A 21967-nucleotide genomic window follows, 5' to 3' on the forward strand; every position below is an offset into this window, starting at 1 on the left:
GGCAGGGCTCCTGGGAAGGGGCTTCTGGCTCCGGTTTGCTGGTTTTAGCCGAGGGCTCTGTGAAGGTTAGAGGGAAAGAGCGAGGGCGAGGAGCCGGGGGCAGAGAGGAGACACGGGCTCTCCCGGGGAACGCTCATCCATTTAAGGCAGGCAGCTCGTCCCCGGCTGCAGGTCTATATACAGTAACAGGAGGTCCCCGCTCCTGCAGGCACACACCCAGGCCCGGCCAAGGACCACTCTGGCTCTGGGTGAGCAGCCGGCGGCAGCTGGCTGGGGGCAGGGCATGGAGCCGCCCAGCAGGCCGTCCTGCAGGGGCTGCCAGGGGCTCTGCCCTCCCCACGCCCCCAGGCCCCTGCCCAGGGTTAACCTGGAGGAGCCTCAGTCGTCACCCAGTCGGGCAGGGGTGGGGAAGGGCGAGCAGACAGGGAGCAACAGGCGGCGGTTAAATAGCGGTGGCTCATTTATTACAGTTACGCACAGTCGTGCCTTAGATCCTGAAATCCATACATGATCACAGATGAACATGTGTTCTGGCAGGGGGCAGGCGAGGCTGGTGGTCAGGAGGGGCCTGTGCCTGGCCCCGCGGGGGTACAGATGCACACCCCAGGGCAGGAGCGGCCGGGAATTCCACTCGTCTGGAAGGAGAGCGGGCATGGCCGGCGGGCTGGGGACAGGTGCCCGAAGACGGCAGGCCTCGGTGGGGTCTGGAGCCCTGGCAGGCCCCCACCCAGCAAGGGAGCTAGGGAGCGGCCTCTGGGCAACAGCGAGAAGCAGCCACGGCCAGGCCCAGGGGACAGAGGGCGCAGAGGCCGCAGGGGCCGTGGTGCCCCGCTGGAGAGGCAGGGAGGAGACGAGCTCTTGCCATGCAGGTGTCTCGTTAGCCAGGGCGCTCGGCAGACGCGTCCTGGACAAGGACAAGGTCAAGGCGTGCGTCCGGGAGGGGCTGGGCAGGGGCTGGGGTTCGGGCGGGGAGGTGCCGGGGGACGAACACGACCGCCCACCGCCACAGCTCGGGACAGCTCTGCCCCTACCTCGGCTCAAGGCCGCCTCCCCGAGCCAGGGAAGGCGGGGCAGGAGCCACGCGCCCGCCGCCGGACGCCGGCCCGCAGGGGCCACGAGGGCCACGGGGCGGCCGGCGGAGCCTAGTCGCGCTCGTGCTCGTTGCTGGCGCCCTCGGGCCGCCGCAGCTTCTCCACCTGCTCGGTGATCTGCCCGTCGCCGCCCCGGCGGTCCTCCCTCTGCACCCCCAGGCAGTCCTCCTCGTCCGCGTGGCCCACGTCGTCCTGCTCGTCCTCCTCGCCCTGCACCTCCATCCTCACCTGGCCCTTCACGTCCACCCGCTCGCCGTCCTCCTGCGGGCCCAGCAGGCGGTAGGCGGCCGTGGAGCCCTCGGGGCTGTGGCTCTCCTTCCCTGGGGAGGGCGACGTGGACTCGTTGCTGACGGGCGAGATGTCGCTGCTGCTGTGGTGGTTCACGGCCGCGGGGCTGGACGGGGCCGGCGACTGGACCGGGATCTGCCAGGACGGGATCTTCGGGGCCGACGGGGAGGGCGGGAACTGTCTCCTGGCGGAGGGCGGACCAGGGGAGCAGAGATTGGTGACGGCGTCCAGGGCCTGTGGGCTCAGGGATGGTGGGTGGCCACACCACGGCCACCTGACAGGCGCCCTGCACAGAGCCCTCCCCGTCCTCCTCGCTGGCTGGGGTTCCTTCAGGAACCAGAGGGGCCCGTGCCGGCCACAGGCAGCCCCGCTATATCCAGGCAGCCTCCTGGCCACCCTGCCCCAGGTGAGGCCCCCTGTGTTGGAAGCCGCGGGACAGCAGGGCCAAGGGAGGGAGCACACAGGAGCCCCCAGAGGCTGGGGTGGGAAGCTGGGACTCATGGCCTCGGCTCTAACTTGCCTATGGCCTGAGCAAAACATGGCAGTGGGGACCCCGGCCACTGGCCGGGGCGTCAGAGACGTCAGAATCAGAAAGGTGACGTCAGTGTAGTTTGCTAGAAAACCTCGGGGCCCAGCACTGACCACAGGGAGGGGCCAGCCCTCCCTCCCACGGCCGTGTTCCCTTCCTGGGCCCTGGGCCAGCCCAGAGCAAAGCCAACTCCAGGAGTGCCCTGGGAGGTCAGGTGTGCTTGGCCAGGGCCCAGTGATGAGGCTGTACGACAGGGAGGCCCGGCCCGCCTGAGCTCAGACCTGAGGGCCTCAGAACCAGCCTCCTCCCTCAGACCTGCTCCGCGGGCGCGCGCTGAGGCCTTCCCGCCTCAGTGCCATGAACGTGCTCGGTGTGACCGATGGCTGCTCTGTCCCCAGCCGCCAGGCTAGAGATGGCGAGGGCTTCCCTAGACGACACCCTCGACCCCCAGCTCAGCCACACCTCACACGAGAACAAGTTCTTCACCCAGGGAGGCTGGGAAATGGGGTCACCTGGCTGTGGCCACAAGACCCCCCACTCCAATCCATTCCTGATGCCCTCACACAGCTCCCAAGGGTCCCAGGCCCAACAGGGACACGGGGGCGCCCTGAGGACTGCCTTCCCGGGGGGTGGGGGTGCACTCTGGGGACTCTGCACTCAGCTCTCAAACCGTGACGTCCCGGTCACCCCGCGTGCAGGGCTGCACCGGTCACAACGTGCTGTCACTGCAGGGCAGCTGTGGGACACCAAGGACACGGGGGGGAGACAGCGTCTTCACACGCAGTGGGCACAAGACCCGGCCCCGCCCCGGGGACCCTCTCTGTGGCACGGCTGTCCCCAGAGGCGTCGGGGCTCAGGAAGGAGGGGCCTCCGCGAGGGGCCCCCGCTGCAGAAGCGGCCTCACTGGGAGTCCTGCGTCCAAGGCCTCCCTCGGGCAGACGCGCCCGCCCAGCCCTGCCAGGCCAAGCCCAGCCCGAGCCAGCCTTCTCGCCTACCGATTTAAAAGCAGCCCTTTCAAGGAGTTGATTTCCGACTTGAGCTCGTTGATGTTCTGCGACTCCAGGATCCAGTTGGTGGACGTGGTGGCCTGAAAGGCAAGCGCAGGGAGACGCGGGTCAGCACGGCGCCCAGGCGGCCCCGGCAGGAGCAGCGCCGGCTCGCTGCTGAGATGACGCCCTCGGGGCAAACGTCGGTCTCAGTGGTGCCCATCACGCCTGCATCTAGGTGACATTATGGGTGTGTCAATAAGACATCAAAGGTGCCCCGCGGGAGGGGAGGGGCCCAGACTTTGGGATCTGCTCCAGATCCACACACGTGGCTCCCTGTCCATCCACCTCCATGTTTGAAACATGCGGCACGCACCCATTGCCGAGTCAGCTCGGCCTCCCTCCTCAGCGCCTCGGCCCCCAGAAGCCACTGCACCAAGGGGCTACCTCGAGGGTGGGGCGGGGAGCGGCAGCCTCCTTGACCTTGGCACCTGGCACTACCTCGGAGCCTCAGGGTGGCCGAGGCATCCGAGCAGCTGCCCATCCCATCCCTGAAGCCGGGATGCGCGCAGCCACGCATCTTCCAGCTCCGGCTCCCCCATCTGCCCCCGCAAGGGCCACTGCCCGCAGAGCTGCCTGTAGGCTCCGCCCCCGTCACCCAGCTCCTCCTCTGGGCTGACTGGACGCTCAGCAGGGCGGTCGTGCAGGGGGCTTCAGTGGCCGCCGCAGAGGCCGGGCGGCCATCTCTCTCCGACGGCGCCAGCCTCCCCCTCACGCCTCTCCCCTCCCACCCTGCCGCTGGATCCCAAGTGGGCCGCAGAGCACAACACCTGACTTGCGGGGGACAGAGGGAGGCTCCGGTGACTGCTGGCGGGGCCACTGCGGCTGGCAAGTGCACGGCTGGCCGCCAGGGCTCTCGCTCCCCTGGCGCCGCCGCCCCAGGGTCTGCGGCACACCTGATGTGGGGAGCTGCCCCGGCGAGCAGCCGGCCGGGTGCGCCTTTGCACGGAGAAGCCCCTTGCAGGCCCACACAGAAGCCGGGCAGCCGCCGCCCGCACACACGTCCCCTCGGGGTCCCCTCTCCAGACCACCAGACAGCAAGGACCCCGGAGCCGCTGCTCTGGCTTCTCTGGGACAGGGAAGCCGCAGCCCATTAACAAGGGAGCAGTTTCCACTCACCGGCCTGCCGAGGACTCGGATTTCCAAACGCATATGGTGCCAGATGCCGGGATTTAGAAATAAAATCTGACATCTGGGGCTTTTTAGCCAGGCTCTTTAAAAAACAGTTGTAGAAAACTCGCAGCCTTCAGTTTTATGTAGGTTTTTTAATTACTTAAAGCTCTTCTTTTTAAATTTTTTACAGTGCTCCAGTAGAAGTTTGGAAGCCAGATATAAAAACTCACATTACAGCTGAGAAAACACAGCTCTGGCTCCCTGGATTTATGGAGTAACCGAAGTCCTCGCACACATGGGTTTCGACGCCAGGCCAGGGAGCCCCGCTTCAGCACACAGAGGGCTGGGGGAGGGGCAGGAGTCCCCCAGAGCAGAGACCGCGCTCGGCCGCCCTCGGCCACAGGCACAGCACCAGCCCCGCCCCTTCCTACTCCAACATGTGGTCTTAATCTGAAGGCTCGAGGCCTGGAAACGGTTTTCCAATTTCCGGAATGGCTTTTGGCCACAGGCGGGCTGCAGATACAGAAGATAACAGAGGCCTGTGGGCTGCTTTACGGCCTGCGCCCCGCTGGGCGCACCCGGTGGCTGCGGGCCTGCCTCTGTGGAGGGGGGGGGGGGCGGGCGGACATCAGGAGGAGACGCCTGGGACCTTCTCCCGAGAGCGCCCCAGCTGCCCCTGGAAGAGCTGCGTGGGGAGGTCCTCTGGAGCGTGGCGTGTGTGGGAGCAGCACCTGCTGGCCACAGAGCCAAGGGAGAAGTGTCCAGGGGAGGGGGAGGCCCTGGGGCATAATGGAGCCATGGACCACTCTCTCCCAGGCCTAGCCCAAGGCAGTGCCGGGGCGGCCCCTGCCACACACCCACAGACCCCAGCACCAGCAACCCTGGGAGCAAGCTGCAGCCAGGTGCCGTGACAAGTTACCAAGCACGGTGAAGCAGGTGCCGCATGGCTCCGTTTTACAGATGAAAACGGCTCAGGAGGCCGAGTCCACCCGTGCTCACAACCCCAGTGGTCCACGCCCAGACTCTCACACTGCCACGACCGCTTCGGGTCTGGGCGGTGAGGCACAGAAGCCGCCCAGGTGGGCCTGGGGCTCGAACTCCTGGAGGCGCTCAACTGCAACACTGGGTTCGGAGAACCTGCCCACAGCAAGGCAGCGAGGCCCAGGGCAAGTCGGAGCACACTTCTCCCCTTGGCCCTCGGCAGGGCTGTGACCTGCAACCAAACTTGGAGGTGGAAGCCACCCCACGTCCACACCGACGGCTGTGGGCATGTGGCTGCCACAAGAGGTCCACGGGCAGGAGGAGACAGAGACAGGCAGGGCGGCCTCAGCGGTCAGCGCGCCACCTGCAGGGGGTGGACAAGCGGACAAGCGGAGGGCAGGGGGCTGGCCGTGGCCGAGCGGGGGGAGGAGCGGTGCAGGCGGCAGGTGGCAGGCGGCAGGGGGACGGGGTCAGGGCCAAGTACCTTGGCGGCGGCCAGTTCGTGCGCGAGCTCCTGGACCTTCTGCTGCTGCTGGATCAGCAGCTCCTGGACGGAGGCGAGTGTCGTCTGCAGCTGGGTCACTGGGAGGAGAGCAGGCGTGCCTGTCACACGGGGCCCTGCAGAGCCCTCCCCGCGCGCCACACACCTCTGAGCTGCCCAGCTTCCTGCCACGTGCGATTCATCTGCAGACGCCCCCACGGCGCGGTGCAGACAATTTATCTGCGCCCTGGGTAATCCACCTGCACTGTCTCTAACCTCCAGTATTTCTACTTTATCTTTCTATTGTGGAGTTGTCCGTGGTCAACAGTATATCCGTCCAGAACCTCTCCCCTCTAATTATATCTGCTCATGATTTGCTCGGCTCCCCCAGCCCCTGGAACAGGGGCATCACTCACGGCAGAGGCCGCACCGTGTCCTTGCGGACCGCGGAGAGCCTCTGACCCTAGACGGAGCGGCGGCCACGGCAAACCCCGCCTCCTCGCTGAGCCCACCCCAGGGCTGCCGCTGAGCTCCCCGTCGCCACGGGAGCCTGCCAGGGGCAAATGCCAGGGATTTCTGAGGGCTTCGCAAAGGTGCCCCAGAGAGACCCAGACTTCTGCCTGGGACGGGCGGCTTCTCTTGCTCGCCTGGGGTTCTCAGATCCAGAGCCTCCGCCTAGTAAACAGGTTTATAAGGGAGAAAAGCCACCTCCGGCGCGACAGGTCCCAGCTAATCTGGGCCATCACGGGGCACTGGGTAATGAAGGCGAGCCCGCTGGAGTCGCTAACAGAGGAGGTGCCCGGGGTCCCGGGAGCCACAGTAATTACAGACTCTCTTGACCCTGTGCTGGATTCTTCGAGGGAAGGGGGAAAGTCGCCGAAAACCCCCCTGAAAACCTCATAGAAGCAGAAATTAAAAATGAACTTTACAGCCCTTAGAAAGGCTGTCATTTTATTCCCCTTATTAATATTCTGAGGTTGGGAGCCTTTCCGTAAAAACATAATTAATTGAGGCCGCGCCGACAGTAAACAAGCAATTTCAAATTAAACCGAAATGACGGCGGCTTCATTTGCAAATGTGAACAGATTCTCAGAGCAGATAAATGAAGTCACCACATAAAGTGGAGACGGAGGGAGAGGGGCCGTGCGGAGGAGCTCTGAGGGGTGACTTGATGGAGTCATTAATCTTTACCTGTCTGGGCCACGCTGCCACTCAGCTCCGAGAGACTCGCCTCCATCCTGCCCAGCTGCTTCCGGTCCTCCCGGCCGCCCAGGATGAGGGGGAGCAGGTACTGCTGCGAGAGGCGGCCCGGTGAGTCCTCGCCCCTCCCGCCCGCTCGCCGTCCGCCCGGCTTCGGAGCCCTCAGCCAGCGCGCGGCGCGCAGGATAACGTCAGGAGCTCCGTCCGCAAAGGGCCACGGAGCAGGGGACGTCGCCTCTGCCCAGGGACACCAGACCTGCCTGGCTCCGGCTTGCGTTTGCTTTACGCCGGCTCTAACACTTTGGTAACAGAAACAGCGTCAATCCTGCTCTAGAGGCGTACGGTGAACATGTGGCAGGAGCACCAGAAGCCGGCACTGCCGCCGGCCCCCAGGGAGGAAGCTGCAGCCTGTCAGGGCATCTTCGACACTTTGAACACTGTGAGTGACTCACTCACTCAGGGGGAAAAAATGAATGAAATTAAGTAAACCAAATTCCTTGAAAACCGAGCGCTCCATCAGCCAGAGACACCGGCCCGGGGCTCTTCCGCCGGGCGATGGCTTCAGGCGGGGAGTCCAGGGCGGCTGGGAGACGTCGCCCAAGTCTTTCCGAAGTCTCCAAACAACCTCCTCCCAGGCAGTCAAAAGCAGCCCAGTTCCTCCAGCGCTGAAATTCAGGCCACAGGGGAGAGGGCTGCGCAGGCCCCAAAGAAACTGGAACTGGGGAGAAGCGAGCCGAGACTGCAGGGCCACCCCCGCCCCGGCCCTGCCTGTCCCGGGACATTTAGGAAGCAGTCAGGCTGCCCTGCTGGGAGGTAAGGTGTGAAGGGTGGAGCCTAGAGACCACGCCGGGTTCACCTGCAACAGGTGGCGCCAGGTGAGCACAGGGCAGCCGGGCTGGTGCTCATGGGAGGTGTGGGGGGGAGGCTGTTACCCATCAGGTGCACAGAGCACTTCCCACTGAGCCCGGCGTGAGTTCCCACCCAGAACTCATCTGACACCAGCCTGAGCCGCGCGCCTCAGGCAGAAAATCTCCCCAACATGATCTTCACCACATTCTCATCCGTGGAGCCAGAAATGACAAGGGAGGCGCCGGATACTGCCCCAGCCTCACCCTTTATGTATTTACAGAACAAGACAACAGCTTCTTACTGCCCCCACCCTTTTTTTAAAATTTAAAGAAACTCTTAGCCCGTGTTTTAGAAACGTTCTCACCGGCGCCGCAGCTCACTAGGCTAATCCTCTGCCTTGCGGCGCCGGCACACCAGGTTCTAGTCCCGGTCGGGGCACCGGATTCTGTCCCGGTTGCCCCTCTTCCAGGCCAGCCCTCTGCTGTGGCCAGGGAGTGCAGTGGAGGATGGCCCAAGTGCTTGGGCCCTGCACCCCATGGGAGACCAGGAGAAGCACCTGGCTCCTGCCATCGGATCAGCGCGGTGCACCAGCCACAGCGCGCCGGCCGCGGTGGCCATGGGAGGGTGAACCAACGGCAAAGGAAGACCTTTCTCTCTTTCTCTCTCTCACTGTGCACTCTGCCTGTCAAAAAAAAAAAAAAAAAAAAAAACTATCTCGTACTCTCGGACCGTATTTCAGTGTCTCTTTCCTAAAGCGGGCAGGGTGCAGGCTGGGTGCAAACAGCCCGCTCAGGGCCCACACCTAGGGAAGCGCCGCCCCCGACTCCGCGGCAGCAGCACGCTGACCACGTGCGGCACCCGTGGGGCGTTCCACGTCACGTCCTGCCCTTCCCGGGGCTTTGCAGAGGCCGAGCACGCACAAGGCAGGGAGGCATCGATGCAGAGGGAAAAGTCCCGGGCCCCGGGACATTTTGCTTCTGGATTTCTGACTGGAAATTTCCAACTCCAAGAATAGATGAAAAAGTTACATTGTGCTATAATTCTGTCATTAACTTTTGTATTAGGTCAAAAATTAAGAATCCCAGAGGGCACTGTGTAAACCTGTTCCCCGTGCTCCAAGTCACAGCGGCCGTCTGTGTGCTCACTCAGGCCCAAATAAGGGGTGAAGGAGTCGGAGCCGGCGGCCTCGGACGGCAGAGGGACTCTCCAGGTCAGAGGACGGCCAGACGGCCCTGCCCTCCAGGAAAGACCTGTTTCTGCAGGTCACCGTCGGACCTTGTACCCCGGCCTCGGGGAAGGGCACCCTCACTTGGGGCCTGCAGTTCTGTGCTACGCACTGAAGCCTGGGGTGCTGAGGGCTGACTCACAAAGGCTGGGGAACCTAGTGTACAAAGACACAACACGACCTACAGCAGACGGAGGGAGGTCTCATCAACCAATCACCGGGGCTCCTCCAACACGGCTCCAAACACGCATCGGCAGACACAGTGCTTCCCCTGGGCCCGGGGCAGCAGAGGAGCTGGGCTCCGTGTGTGCCCCGGACCCTCTGCTGGCCACGTGCGGGGCATCATTCTAAGGACCTGCCGTGGGCTCCTGATGGACATGCCTTGTGATCACCTGGGAGGAGAGGGTCTGCAACCGCCAGGCTCCCCTACTGGAAGGGAGGGGGCCGAGAGCTGGGGCCTGACGGCTGCCCCCCAAGTGCACAGACATCAGCAGTCCCCACCTCCACCACAGCCTGCCGTCCACCGCGGAGCTCCAGAGCGAGCGTCAGGTCCGCGCCTCCGCACAGGTGAACCAAGGACTGGGAGGAGCACGGCACCTGCCGCCGCCAGGAGGACGACTTACCTTGTAGAGCTGGTGAAAGCCAAACGCGATTCCCGCCATGATGATGGCCAAGGCACCGTAATCTCGCCATCGGGAGCCCACGGGGCCTAGGGTGGGAAAACGCAGTTAGGAGAGGCACATGGCGACCGTCCCCCAGGGGACAGGCAAGCACGTGCCCCAGCAGGACACTCCCCCCACCAAGGGATGGGCAGGAGGGACACAGAGCTGCAGGAAGACAGCACGCAGCCGTCAGGGACATCCGTTCAGCTCTGTCCTCGCCTCACTCCAGGCCTTTGAACAGGTGCTCCGCTGGACACAAGCGCCAGCCAGCACCTGGCGCCGGCTGTGTGCTGCTGGGTGCAGGTGTCCAGCAGTGTGTGAGGCCCCCGGGCATGGGGAGGGAACCCTTACCCCTGCAGCATGGTGTCTACACCCAAGGAACAAAAGGCCTACCAAGGATGCCATGAGCACGTTCAGGTGTGCGCACGGGCACAGGCCCCGTTCAGACGGGGACAAACACGTTCAGGTGTGCACACGGGCACGGGCCCTGTACAGACGGGGACAAACACGTTCAGGTGTGCGCACGGGCACAGGCCCCGTACAGACGGGGACAAACACGTTCAGGTGTGCACACGGGCACGGGCCCCGTACAGATGGGGACAAACACGTTCAGGTGTGTGCACGGCATGGGCCCCGTTCAGACGGGGAGAAACACGAGCCACACAGACCAGGAGCAGGGGCGGTGGGAGACCAGATCTCCCTGCCCTGCTCACCTGGAGCCAGGGGAAGGTGACACAGCCTACAGGGAGCTGAGCAAGGCAACTTGGGAGAGTGAGAAAGCCACCAGAAGGAGACACGAGAGAGGTGGGTGACAGGAGAGCAGTGGGGTCAGCAGGGCCTTGGCGGAGGTGGGGGTCAAGCTGCAGTCCCAGAGCAGGGGAGGAGCGAGTCCCAGAGAGCGGGCGGCCAGTGTGGGCCTTGCTAGAGAGCCACAGGACAGGGCGCCCAGGAGGATGCAGGGGCCTCACACGCTGTGCAGGGCTACAGGGAGGCGTGGAGCCATGGATATCATCTCACAAGCAGTGGGGACTCGCTGGAGGAGCTGAACCAAGGAGGGCCACAGACACTAATTCAGGTGAGCAACCTCAGGTGGCCCCGGGGCAAGCCAGAAGTGGGAGAGGCGGAGCTTCCTGCAAGGGCCCACCAAGCACAAAGTGGGGCTGGGGTGGGAGGGGAGTTAGGGGCTATCTCAGAACAGCGTCTGCTGCTGCATGGAGGACCTGAAGCGGGGCGCTCCCTTACTGTGCCCGACTCATCGATCAGAGCTGATCACAGGCGTGTACCTATGGGAGAAAACACGGTGCGCACTGGGACCAGTACGATCTGTGGCTTCAGGCATCTGCTGGGGGCCTTGCGAGGTGTCCCCTGAGGATAAGGGGAGGCCGCTGTCCACAGGCGCTGCCAGTCCTGGATGGAATTCCAGCCACACAGGGGACAGGAGAGCTTCCTACTTCACACTCTCTGCCACGTTTAGTTCACAAAATGCTTCAGTGTCCATAATCCAATCCCATCTGGGGGGGGGGGGGCATTCTCTCCACTGTGTCCCCATGGAGCTGCAACCTCCAAGCCAGCCCTCGAGGGATCTGCTGTTGGGAGGAGCATGGGCCACCATTCCCAGAATGTGTGGGACACAGAGGCTGGCCATGGAGGGAGACCACAGTGCCAACGGGAGGTTGCCGCGGCTGTGAGCAGACGCTGGGCTCTGGGGCGAATCCGGCAGATGGGCGAAGGAGCGGCAGCCAGCCGGCAGCTTTCAGGAGATTCACAACGTGGCTGGGCAAAGCTTACGGACACCTGCCCGGTCCTGCCTACACCTTGCACCTGTGCCTGTGAGCTCTCAGAGGGATCTGTCACCTCGTGGGGTCTCAGGACCCCAGGACAGGGCAGGAGTTGCTCTGCAGCCTCAGTGGCAAGACCTGGACACACAGGAGGAGGCCTCGCCCAGCCCAGGGGCTCCACCACGGATCTGTTATCAACACAGGCCTCTCCCTCAGCCCAATGCCCATGTCTGGTGCATGTTGTTTTTTTAAGATTTTTTTATTTAGTTAGTTATTTGAAAGGCAGAGATACAGAGAAAGAAAGAGGGAAAGAGAACCCACTGGTTCACCCCCAAAATGGTCACAATTGGGGGGCCGGGCCAGGCTCAAGTCAGGAGAATGGAACACCATCTGGGTCTCCCACATGGGTGGTGGGGACCCAAGCACTTGGGCCATATTCTGCTGCTTCCCCAGGCACATTGCACATTAGCAGGAAGCTAGATTGGAAGTGGAGCAGCCACATGGGATGCCAGTGTTGCAGGCAGTGGTCTAACCCACTGTGCCACAACGCCGGCCCCTGGTGTACACTTCTGAACAGGTGATACACACACAGTTAAAACAGTGAGTCCCCTCAACAAGGATTCCTCCAGCCCCGAGAGCCGCGTGTCTCCCAGGGAGCCGTGTGCATGCGTAAGGGAAGCCGGGTGTGCCTCACTTCTCTGCTCCGTTCCCTCTTCCACCTCTGACCCACAGCTGGACACGCAGCTCGCTCCCAGCACCCTGGTCCACGGCAGTGCACGGGTCACCTCCCATCCGGTACAAGGATGTCTGTGGGGGGTCAGAGGTGCGTGGGCCCTGCTGAGAGGCCCACCAGTCTGTCCCCAGCACCCCTCCACCACGCCCGCAGTGCGCAGAGGCGCCAGCTCTCAGCCGAGCCGCCGTCCGGAGACGGTGCTGCACTGTAGTTCCTATCTGGCCGGGTCTCCCTCTGAGCGAGGCCTGGGCGCCTTTTCATCCACACCCCCTCGGGGTACTGTGTGTTCTCCACTTTGCCACTTGCTTTCTTTTCCCTGGCACTTCAGAGAGACGCTTCATATGGCAGGGATACTGCAGCTTTGGTCTGGGATACAAATCACAAACAGCTCCTCCAGCAGATCCTGCTTTGAGGCGTGCAGCCGTCCTGTGTTCATACGAGTGCACCACTCCCCTCTCGTGGGTTCTGAGGTCTGTACGGCGGTGAGCAGACATCCCCCCGCCCTTCCCGGGCTGTGCAGTGACAGGTGGCATCCCCATTTCGGGGAGCGAGCTGCCCCCACACAGCGCCTCTCGGGGGCCCTGAGACCACTGAGGAAGATGCTCTTGCACCCTGATCCTCGAGACCTGGGGCCCCTCAGTCCTGGGCAGGCCTCTGTCTCCCCTCTGAGTCAGATGCGCAGGTTCACTCGCCAGGAGGAAAAGGAGAAGGAACGAAGTCCTCCTGGGAGGTGGTCATGCTGGGGGGCTGGGATCCACAGAGGGCGCCTTCAAAACCAGGCATGCCACACGACATGCTCTCACTGTTGCTTCTCGAATACACACTAGACACGGTGCAAGCAAGCAGCTGTAGTGGCCTAGAGACCTGACCACAAGCCCAGGTCTGCTGGACTCTCTGAAGCTTCAGGGCGCAATGTCTGCCTGGGGTCCTCGGAGCTGCCGGGGCTCGGCGGGGGCTGGCAGTTTGGGGTCCAGGAACCACGGCCCTCCTGCAGGTGCCCCCCTCTCCAGGGCGCTGCCCTCAAGACCGAGAAACACCTGTGGTTCCTGCCAGCTCACCCTTCACCCCTCACGGCTCCTCCATTCCTGCCAGGCTCCCGTTAAGAACATTTTATTGCCCCTGGTTTTCATTATTAATGAAAAGGGACCAGAATGATCTTTCCTAAAGTTCAGAGAGTCTATAAAGACAAGAAGCTGAAATGCCATTTTACTCGTTGAGGAGCTGTGCGGTGCGAGCCTGTCTTGTGGCAAAATGAAAAAGGAAGAGAACGCAGATGGAGAAACTCCCGTCCCTGCGAGGCTGGCAGAGGCAGGGCCAGGGCTACTGTGAGGCGCCTGGCACGATCCAGGCCCGCTCAGCCCGGACCACCCTGCATTCAGACCCTGCCCGTCAAGCCCAGCACAGGACCCACAGGGGACGGAAGGCAGGGCCTCAGGAACAGCAGCCGCTCCCCGCCCCCCGCCCCCCTAATTACAAACACGCGAGCAGAGCGCCAGGCCAGTCTCTGCTGCTCCAGCTGAGGGGAAGAAATGGAAGGAGTGAGCTTTTAAAAGCTGCAGAGCCAAGAGTCTGCGAGTGCAGTCTGCGAGTGGGTGCTGCCCTGCCCTGCCCTGCGGAGGAGGCAGGCGCGGGGCGAGCAGGCGTGGCCCAGGGTCGAGCCCCGCCCAAGGCCACCCCACCAGCCACGTGGCTCCAGGGTCATTTTCTCTGCCTGTCCAGCAAGGACCACCAGGTCGGCAGTGGCAGCTCTCACACTGGATCTCCTCCAGGAGCCCCCCACACTGCCCCGCCGGCCGCCAGTGTGCTCTGCAACCCCACATCCCTGGTGTCTGCAGCACGAGGTGACCCCGGCGATGACCACCCCACAGCACCCGGCATTTCTGCAGCCAACCCCTCCCTGGCCACGGCTAAGTTCAGAGGACACACTGTGGTCAGGAGGGGGCACAGAGCTCTCTGGAACTCCCCAGCTTCCTGCACCTTGCAAGGACTCCAGGAACCACCAGATGCTGACGGTCCAAAGCCCAGGCCGCAGGGGAATCCAGGGTGGACAGAGGCTGTGTCAGCAGCAGGAGGGCTGCATCCCACAGCCCCTCGACTCTTCACTGGACACCAACCAAAGCAACACGGCCAATCTCTAACTATGTCTGTTCGACCGAGAGCTGTTCACCCAGCAGGTGACCACCGACCCCACCGAGCATGGGAGCCCGGTGCACATCACAGCCCCGCGGGCTTGAGACCACCCAGTCAGGGACTCGTGGCCGTGGGAATCCCACGCTGCAGTGACGGCCCCTCTGCAGAACAGGGCGGACGGGCCGCAGGGGATCACCCTGCTGGGACAACGTGCACTCCAGTGACGTGCTGGCTGACAAGAGGGACATGATAATCATGTCCCTGGGGACACTGGCAGCCCAGGCACAGCGCGAGACACTGCAGAAACGGGGCAAGCAGTTGTGGCCGCCTCCACCTTTGTTGAGGTTGGAGCCAGGACTCCACACGGCGGCGTATCCAGCCACTCAAATCCGTCCGTCAGCTTTGCTCAGAAGCCACCCTGGAAACTCAATGACAGACAGGCCCACTCACAGGGAGGCCCTGGAATAATCCCAGTCCACCAAATCAGTGCTTGCAACAGCCTGCAGTTGCTGGGACAAAGGCACAGAGAGACTGGTGACCAGCTGAAGGGACACAGCTGAGGGACTGGCCACGATGTGGATGGCTGGCAGCGGTCAGAGAGACAAACAACCCAGACGGCAGCATCTAGGAACAGAAGCACCTGGGTAGGCTGTCCAGCAAAGGCACCACGGCAGTCTGGGCAGCCATGTCCATCTGTCCATGTGTACCGTGTAAAAGACAATCTCTCCACTCCCTGTGGCTGCAATGCTGTCAGCTGTGTCGCCTGTAGGCAGGCAGGCACTGAGAGGCCTACCTATAGTCCCCGTGCACAGACTAAGACAATGGGCTCTCATCAAGCTGTGAGGAAGAGTCCAGAAGTAGACCCATGCTTATATGGTCAACTGCTTTTTGCCAAAGAGGCCAAAGAACTCTATGGGGAAAGGGTAATCTTTGCAGCAATGGCACTGCAACAACTGGGTATCTACGGGGGAAATAAAATCAATCTTGAACCTCACCTTCACTGTACCAGAAATTCACTCAAAACGGATCAAACACCCAAATAAAAACCACAAACTATAAATTTCCATAATAAAACACAGAGTCAAATTTTTGGGGTAGGTAAAACAATCTTAAAATACAAAAATCACGAACCACAAAAAGAAAAAATTGATCGAATGGACGTTACCATAATTTATAATTTTTGCTTTTCCAAAAGCACTGTCAAGAACATGAAAAGGCAAGCTGAAGGCTGGGAGAAAATATCCACCACAAATCTGAGAAAGGACTTCTAGCTAGAATATATAAAGAGTTCTGACAACGCAAAAAGAAAATTCACAAAGATACATGAATGGCCAAGGAGCATATGACAATCAGGCTTCACAGCATTAGTCATTAGGGAAAGGCCAATTAAAATGACAAGACGGTTCCAGTACACGCACAATAGAGTGGCTTATCTTAAAAACCAAGAAGTTAGTGAGGATATGGAGTGACTGAACCCACACACTGCTGGCCAACCATTTCTGCAACACCTAGACGTGACTGAGCCATTCCAGCCTAGGTATTTACCCGAGAGAACTGAAAGCAGATGTGCACACAAAGGCTGCGACGGGACGTTCATAGCAGCTTGACTCAGAACAGCCCCAAACTGGAAACAACCCAAACTCCTGTCAACCCAACAGCAGGTCAAACTGTGATGCAGGCACTCCTCTCCTTGCAATGGGTGAAATCCTCTGATAAACCCACCTCAGCTGAAAGTATCGGCAAGTTGAAACCGCAGTTAACACCCCAACCTCCCCCACACAATAGCCTCGCCTTGTCTGCCTTAAGCGGGCTCAGCCACACTGGCCTACGGCTGGGCAGAGTCTTCTAATACGCAGCCCATTTTATAACAAAGTGTGGAATATCTCCTGCACACACACAGAGGGGCATTGTGTAAGCACAGCAGGATAAGGAAACTAAACACAAAATCCACACGAAGCTGGCAGCACAGCACACCGCACAGCATCCACTGTCTCCCAAGACCGCGGGCTGCCTGGGCGCTGGCCTCGGTGCCACCACACGCCATCACCAGAGATGATGGAACACACCCTCCTAGCCCAGGAAGAACCAAGTTCAAAGTCTGAGGCATGGTTCCTACTGACTGCAGCACTTCTGCAGTACTGTAGTCAAACATCCGTTGAGCCATCGTTAGTCAGGGGCCGTCTGTGGGTTCACACATGGAGCGACAGAGTTAGCCAGCTACAGCAAGCTGGCCAACACCCAGCCTGTTTTTATACAGCCATGAGCTAAGAACGCTCATTACATTTTAAAGGATACAGTGAGGGAAAGGGAGAGAGCAGGAGAAGGTGACAGACATGCAGTTAGCAAAGTCTAAACTATGTCCTACCTAGCCTTCAAAGACAAAGTCTGCAGGCTCCTGGAATACAATTCAGTAATAAAAAACACTGAAACACACCTCCGTGCACAGTGGATGGTGGCTCAGCACTTGGGCCTGCCACCCATGACCTGGATGGAATTCCTGGCTCCTGGCTTCCACCTGACCTAGACCTAGCTTTCTGCGGCCATCTGGGGAGTGAACCAGTGGGTAAGAGGTCTTTCTCTGAGATCTCTCTCTGTTACTCTGCCTTTTAAATACAAAATAACTCTTCTGGCCAGCGCCATGACTCAATAGGCTAATCCTCTGCCTGTGGCGCCGGCACCCTGGGGTTCTAGTCCCGGTCGGGGCGCTGGATTCTGTCCCGGTTGCTCCTCTTCCAGGCCAGCTCTCTGCTGTGGCCCGGGAAGGCAGTGGAGGATGGCCCAAGTCCTTGGGCCCTGCACCCGCATGGGAGACCAGGAGAAGCACCTGCTCCTGCCATCGGATCAGCGCGGTGCGCCGGCCGCAGCGCGCTGGCCGCGGTGGCCATTGGAGGGTGAACCAACGGCAAAGGAAGACCTTTCTCTCTGTCTCTCTCTCACTGTCCACTCTGCCTGTCAAAAAAAAAAAAAAAAAAAAAAAAAAAAGTTCGGAAAAGCACTCTCTGAACTGTGCATTTGAAGTGGGCAAATTTTACAATCTGTAAGATATGGCCGGCGCCGTGGCTCAATAGGCTAATCCTCCACCTTGCGGCGCTGGCACACCGGGTTCTAGTCCCGGTTGGGGCGCCGGATTCTGTCCCGGTCGCCCCTCTTCCAGGCCAGCTCTCTGCTATGGCCAGGGAGTGCAGTGGAGGATGGCCCAGGTGCTTGGGCCCTGCACCCCATGGGAGACCAGGAAAAGCACCTGGCTCCTGGCTCCTGCCAGGATCAGCGCGGTGCGCCGGCTGCAGCGGCGGCCATTGGAGGGTGAACCAACGGCAAAAGGAAGACCTTTCTCTCTGTCTCTCTCTCTCACTGTCCACTCTGCCTGTCAAAAAAAAAAAAAAAAAAAAAAAAAAAACAATATGTAAGATACACTTCAGTAGCTTTGTGTTAAGTGATTTTTTAAGAGGAGGAGTCTACAAACAGACTAATCGTATGTGGCTAAGTGATTTTTCATAGACAAGTAACTCAATGTGGATAGTGTCGACAGGACAACCTTCTGCCAGCATAACTGGACACCCACGTGGAGAAAGGTCAACTTTCACTGTCCCCTCACACCACACAGAGACTCAACCAAACATAAAACCAGCGCGGCACAGCTTCCTTCTAGAAGAAAACATGGGGTACAGGCCTCCCACACAGGTGGCAGGGACCCAAACTTGAGCCATCACTGTGCCTCCCAGGGTGCACAGCAGAGGAAGCTGGAACTGGAAGTGGAGCCCGGACTTGAACCCAGACACTGACAACATCTGCGACATCGGCAACAACTGCCCACCTGGATTTAAAATTTTTGCACCAAAATACATTTACTTTTTATTCCATTTTCCATAAACTTTTTGAAATATCATTGTGTTTGCTAATATAAAAAATATAACATTTATGTTATAAAGAATAATAAAATTAGCAACCTTAAACTGGCCTAATTTAGCGACTGAAGCTGGCCCAGTGTTCCTCCCCAACCTGGAGGTGACCAATCCTGACTCAGAGTTACTCCAACTTGAGATGTCCATGCGACAGGAAAAGCGGGGAGCAGCCCGCCTAGAACAAGGACTGCGTGTCGCAGCCTCCCTCGCCAACACGGAGCTCTGGCAATGGGCACAGATGGAGGTGACGCAGGCAATTTCCAGGAGGTGTTCTCTGAAGGCGGCCTGCCCTCCCCCCTTTCCCTCTCCCCCTCCCACTTGCTGGACAGCAGGTAGGACCACCCACGGGCAGCACAGTCAGACTCCCACCTAACACCGACAAACAGCCCCTGGCTGGCTTGAGCAGCCGGAGGAACGGGTGGCTTCCCTCACTTCCCGGACTACTTGCTTTCACCGAAAGCCCCAGATGGCGTGGCCTCGGCACACAGCAGGCATACCACAAAGCAACCGAGTGGCAGGACACTCGCCCCTCAGAGGCTGATGCAGCTGAACCAGTGGCAAGGACCAAAGAACACCCTCAGAACTGGAGAAGTGCTTCCTTCAGCTACAAATCAGTAAGGTTTGGGGAGCACAAGGTGAGATGTGTGCACTAAACTGGCACAGAGAGACAGCAGTGGGTGGGGAAAGTGGGGGCGAGTCTCCTGCCGGCGTCCACACACGCTTCTGGTGAGCCACCTCCAGGCCACTCCCACGCAGGCCATCCCTGGCCCCAGGCCCTGGCCCGCCCCAGCTCGCAGCACTGTCCTTTCCTGCCCTGGTGCAGCCATGGCTTACTGATCCTGACAGCTCCAGGTCTGCCCCTCTGGAAAACCTGGCCCCACACTAGCATTTGGGGAGCTTCCTTTGTTCCAAATTCTGAAAGCTCTCAGCATGCCCCCAAGCGAGAGGGCACGGGTCCACTTCCATGTGCTTCCCCAAGCCCGGGGCCTTCCTCTCTGTGAACAGCAGCCTCCTGCTGGCAAAGCCTGTCCCCCGGGCCTTCTGCAGCTGCCCAGCGGCCCCGCCTCCTGACTCAGGGCAGCTCTCCCAAGAAAAGGCCTATCAACAAGCAGTTTCAGAACACGTGCTCCGTCCGCGCCTCGGGCCCTGAGATTAAAGACGAGAAAAGGGGCCGGTGCGGTGGCGCAGCAGGTTAAGCCACAGCCTGCAGCGCCAGCATCCCACATGGATGCCAGTTCAAGGCCCAGCTGCTCCACTTCCAATTCAGCTCCCCGCTAATGTGCCTGGGGAAGCAGTGGAGGGTGTCCAAGTGCTTGGATCCCTGCACCCATGTGGGAGATCCAGAAGAAGCTCCTGGCTCCTGGCTTCCGCCTGGTCCAGCCTTGGCTGTTGCAGCCATTTGGAGAGTGAACTACTGGATGGAAGGCCTCCCCCCTCTCCAACTCTGCCTTTCAAATAAATAAAATAAATCTTTAAAAAAAAGTAGCCTCAGGACTCAGTTTAACAGGGAAGACACTGAACACTTAAGCACAGAGTGGGATGGAGTGGAGAAGCCTCCATCCTGTTAGAACAGGCGGCCTGGGGGAGGCGACGGCTGACTCCTAACTCGAAGAACAGCGAAGAGCTGCAGAGAAGAGGGGGAGGGCACCACCAGCTGAGCACAGGGACAACTGCCGAGGCGGCACGCTCCAGGTGTGATCCCACTTCTCCATGCAGCACCTGCCCACATGATACAAACGACTTTATTATCGGTCTAAGAGAAATAAGGTCAAATAGGTAAAACGGTCTCAAAGACAACCAGATGGCACATTTCAGAGTCAGGTGTCACTGTGCTGTCCCACGCTGGAGGGCACCCGACTCCCTCCTGGCCCTCACTCTGACACTGGGCTCCGTGCCCCTGTCTCTCAGGACAAGCCCATCAGAGTTTCACGTGCATGAGCTTTGACCATAGCCTGGATGCTCCCATCCACCCGGTGTGATCACTGAACCAATCGCCCCCAGACACAGCTGAACTAACCCTGCACCCCTCGGGGCCACCATCCTCCCCGAGGGGGCCCACTGGCACCGCTGAGCTTGCTGAGCTGCCCTTCCAACAAGATGGGGGCAGAGGGACAGCCCCCAGGCCTCATCAGCCCTTCCAGCCCAGGGCCTCGCACAGAGCCTGGCACTCAGTAGGCGGTTCCTATAAATGCCTGGCAGGAAGACACCTGGGGCCAAGGACACGTTACTAAACAGAGCTGCAAAGCAACAAAGCTCTCCAGAACACCGGTGGATTCTCACGCCAGGCGACACCAAGCTTCCCTGGGTGCCACCTCCCACTGCTTGCACAAAGACTCCCTGGCTTCTGGAGCCCACACTGATTTTTCTCTTTTCTGCATTCCTGTGGGATTTTTCTGTGTAATTAATTTTGGCATTAAATCACAACGTCTTTTATTATTGTCTTCTTCTAAAGAATTTATCTTACCTTCCCAAAGAACTTGTCAGATTCTTAAAGCTCATCTACTGAATCCCTCACATGACACAGCACTGAGCATACAGTAGGTGCTTAATAAACACTGAGGGACTGAGCTGCCATTCTGGCTGGTCCGCACGTTCTCTTTGCCAACACCGGCATTGACTATCGCCCCAAGGTCAACCACATTCAGCAAAGAACAGAGCTGCCGGGAGAGCACCAGGCTCGCGGAGTGGTCTTGGAAAAACCACTCCATGCCGGGACGTGAGCATCTGCGGCTGGGCCCTGGAACCCCGATGTCTGGGAGAGGGCGCAGGGCTGGAACGTCCTGACAGAGCCCAGCAATAGGAGGCCGAGGCTGCTGGAGATGGAGGTGTAAACGCAGCAGCAGAGGCACCCGTGAACGGAGGCTATAAATCCCTCGCAGACGCAGACAATGCCTTGGTGATAAGCATGCAGGTTGCACACCCAGTTCAGAAACTCCCCTGAGTTTGCTTGTAATTAAGGGGGTTAGAAAGGTAAAAAAAAATATATAAACCCAATTAATCATTTAAATATTTAAAGTCAGGTTTTTTCCTCACTCCAGGATTAGTATATTTCATAACGCCAGCAGCCGACAGCCCTGGTTTTGACTGGGGTTCATTTTAGAGCGTGTTTAAACTAGTCAGATTGAGTGATGCTTCCAGCAACTAATCGCATGTCAAATAAAAGATATTTTATGTAATAAATTACCGCTACAAGTAATTCAAATGTCATTTATCAGTTTTATTATCAGTCAGGCAAAGTCTTGTTTCTCTATATTAATCAAAATCAAGCTTTTTTTTTTTTTTTTTTTGAGCAGTTTTGACACCTCTTGGCAAAAGTACAGAAGTGAAAAGTAGCGTCAACCCCAGAGCAGAAAAGCAGCGAAGGTAACAGTGCGAGAAGAACGAAGCTCAGGGGTGACAATCAGAACCCCAGGGACTTCCAATGACCCTAGTCACCACTTTTATGCAGGTGGCAACGCAGGAAAAAGCCCGTCTCAGAGGCCTATTTGATTTTTAGGGCTAGGAGACCGAGGATGCAGCCCTCCCGGAGTGCTCTGGACTTGAGGATGATGTAAATGACTGCCCTGCCCCTTCCACCTCATCCTGATGACTCTCCCCAAGTCTAAGGAAGCAGGCAGACGCACGACGCTTTAGGCCTACACTGTGACCAACCAGGACAATTTGTTCTGAGCAAGAAGTTTCCAAGTAGCCGAGAGACCTGCTTGGTATTAAGCATGGGAGGAAACAGCTGGAACAGAACAGATGTGCATCTTAGGAAATTCTGCACCCCAGCTGCCACTGCCTATCCTCAACAAATCCCATTAAACGGTTGGGCCCAGGGATACAACTGGAGAAAAAGAGTGGTGCCTTGGCCGAGCACACAGGAAAAGAAAACATGTGAGGCACGGTCGGAGCCCAAAGCAAGCAGAGGATTGAGAGACGGCTGGCCAGAGAGAAAGGTGTGTCACACTATCCCGACC

General features: G+C 59.4%; 1 protein-coding gene across 5 annotated transcripts in view; it reads right to left on the bottom strand.

The window, feature by feature from the left end:
* Positions 1-442: 442 nt before the first annotated feature.
* Positions 443-21967, bottom strand: part of PEX14 (peroxisomal biogenesis factor 14) — a 153865-nt gene continuing 132340 nt past the window's right edge. For 3 of the 5 annotated variants that reach the window (XM_070079318.1, XM_008265932.3, XM_051856879.2), the window contains 5 exons: positions 9427-9512; positions 6721-6823; positions 5533-5630; positions 2904-2995; positions 443-1563 (listed from right to left, as the gene is read on the bottom strand). In XM_070079318.1, coding sequence (XP_069935419.1) covers positions 1143-1563; positions 2904-2995; positions 5533-5630; positions 6721-6823; positions 9427-9512 — 800 coding nt within the window. In that variant the 3' untranslated portion in view covers positions 443-1142. The remainder of the gene's footprint in view (positions 1564-2903; positions 2996-5532; positions 5631-6720; positions 6824-9426; positions 9513-21967) is intronic. The other 2 variants (XM_070079319.1, XM_051856878.1) reach the window with 1 other exon arrangement.

The sequence above is a fragment of the Oryctolagus cuniculus genome, chromosome 7, assembly GCF_964237555.1.
Source record: "Oryctolagus cuniculus chromosome 7, mOryCun1.1, whole genome shotgun sequence".
Taxonomy (NCBI): Eukaryota; Metazoa; Chordata; class Mammalia; order Lagomorpha; family Leporidae; genus Oryctolagus; species Oryctolagus cuniculus.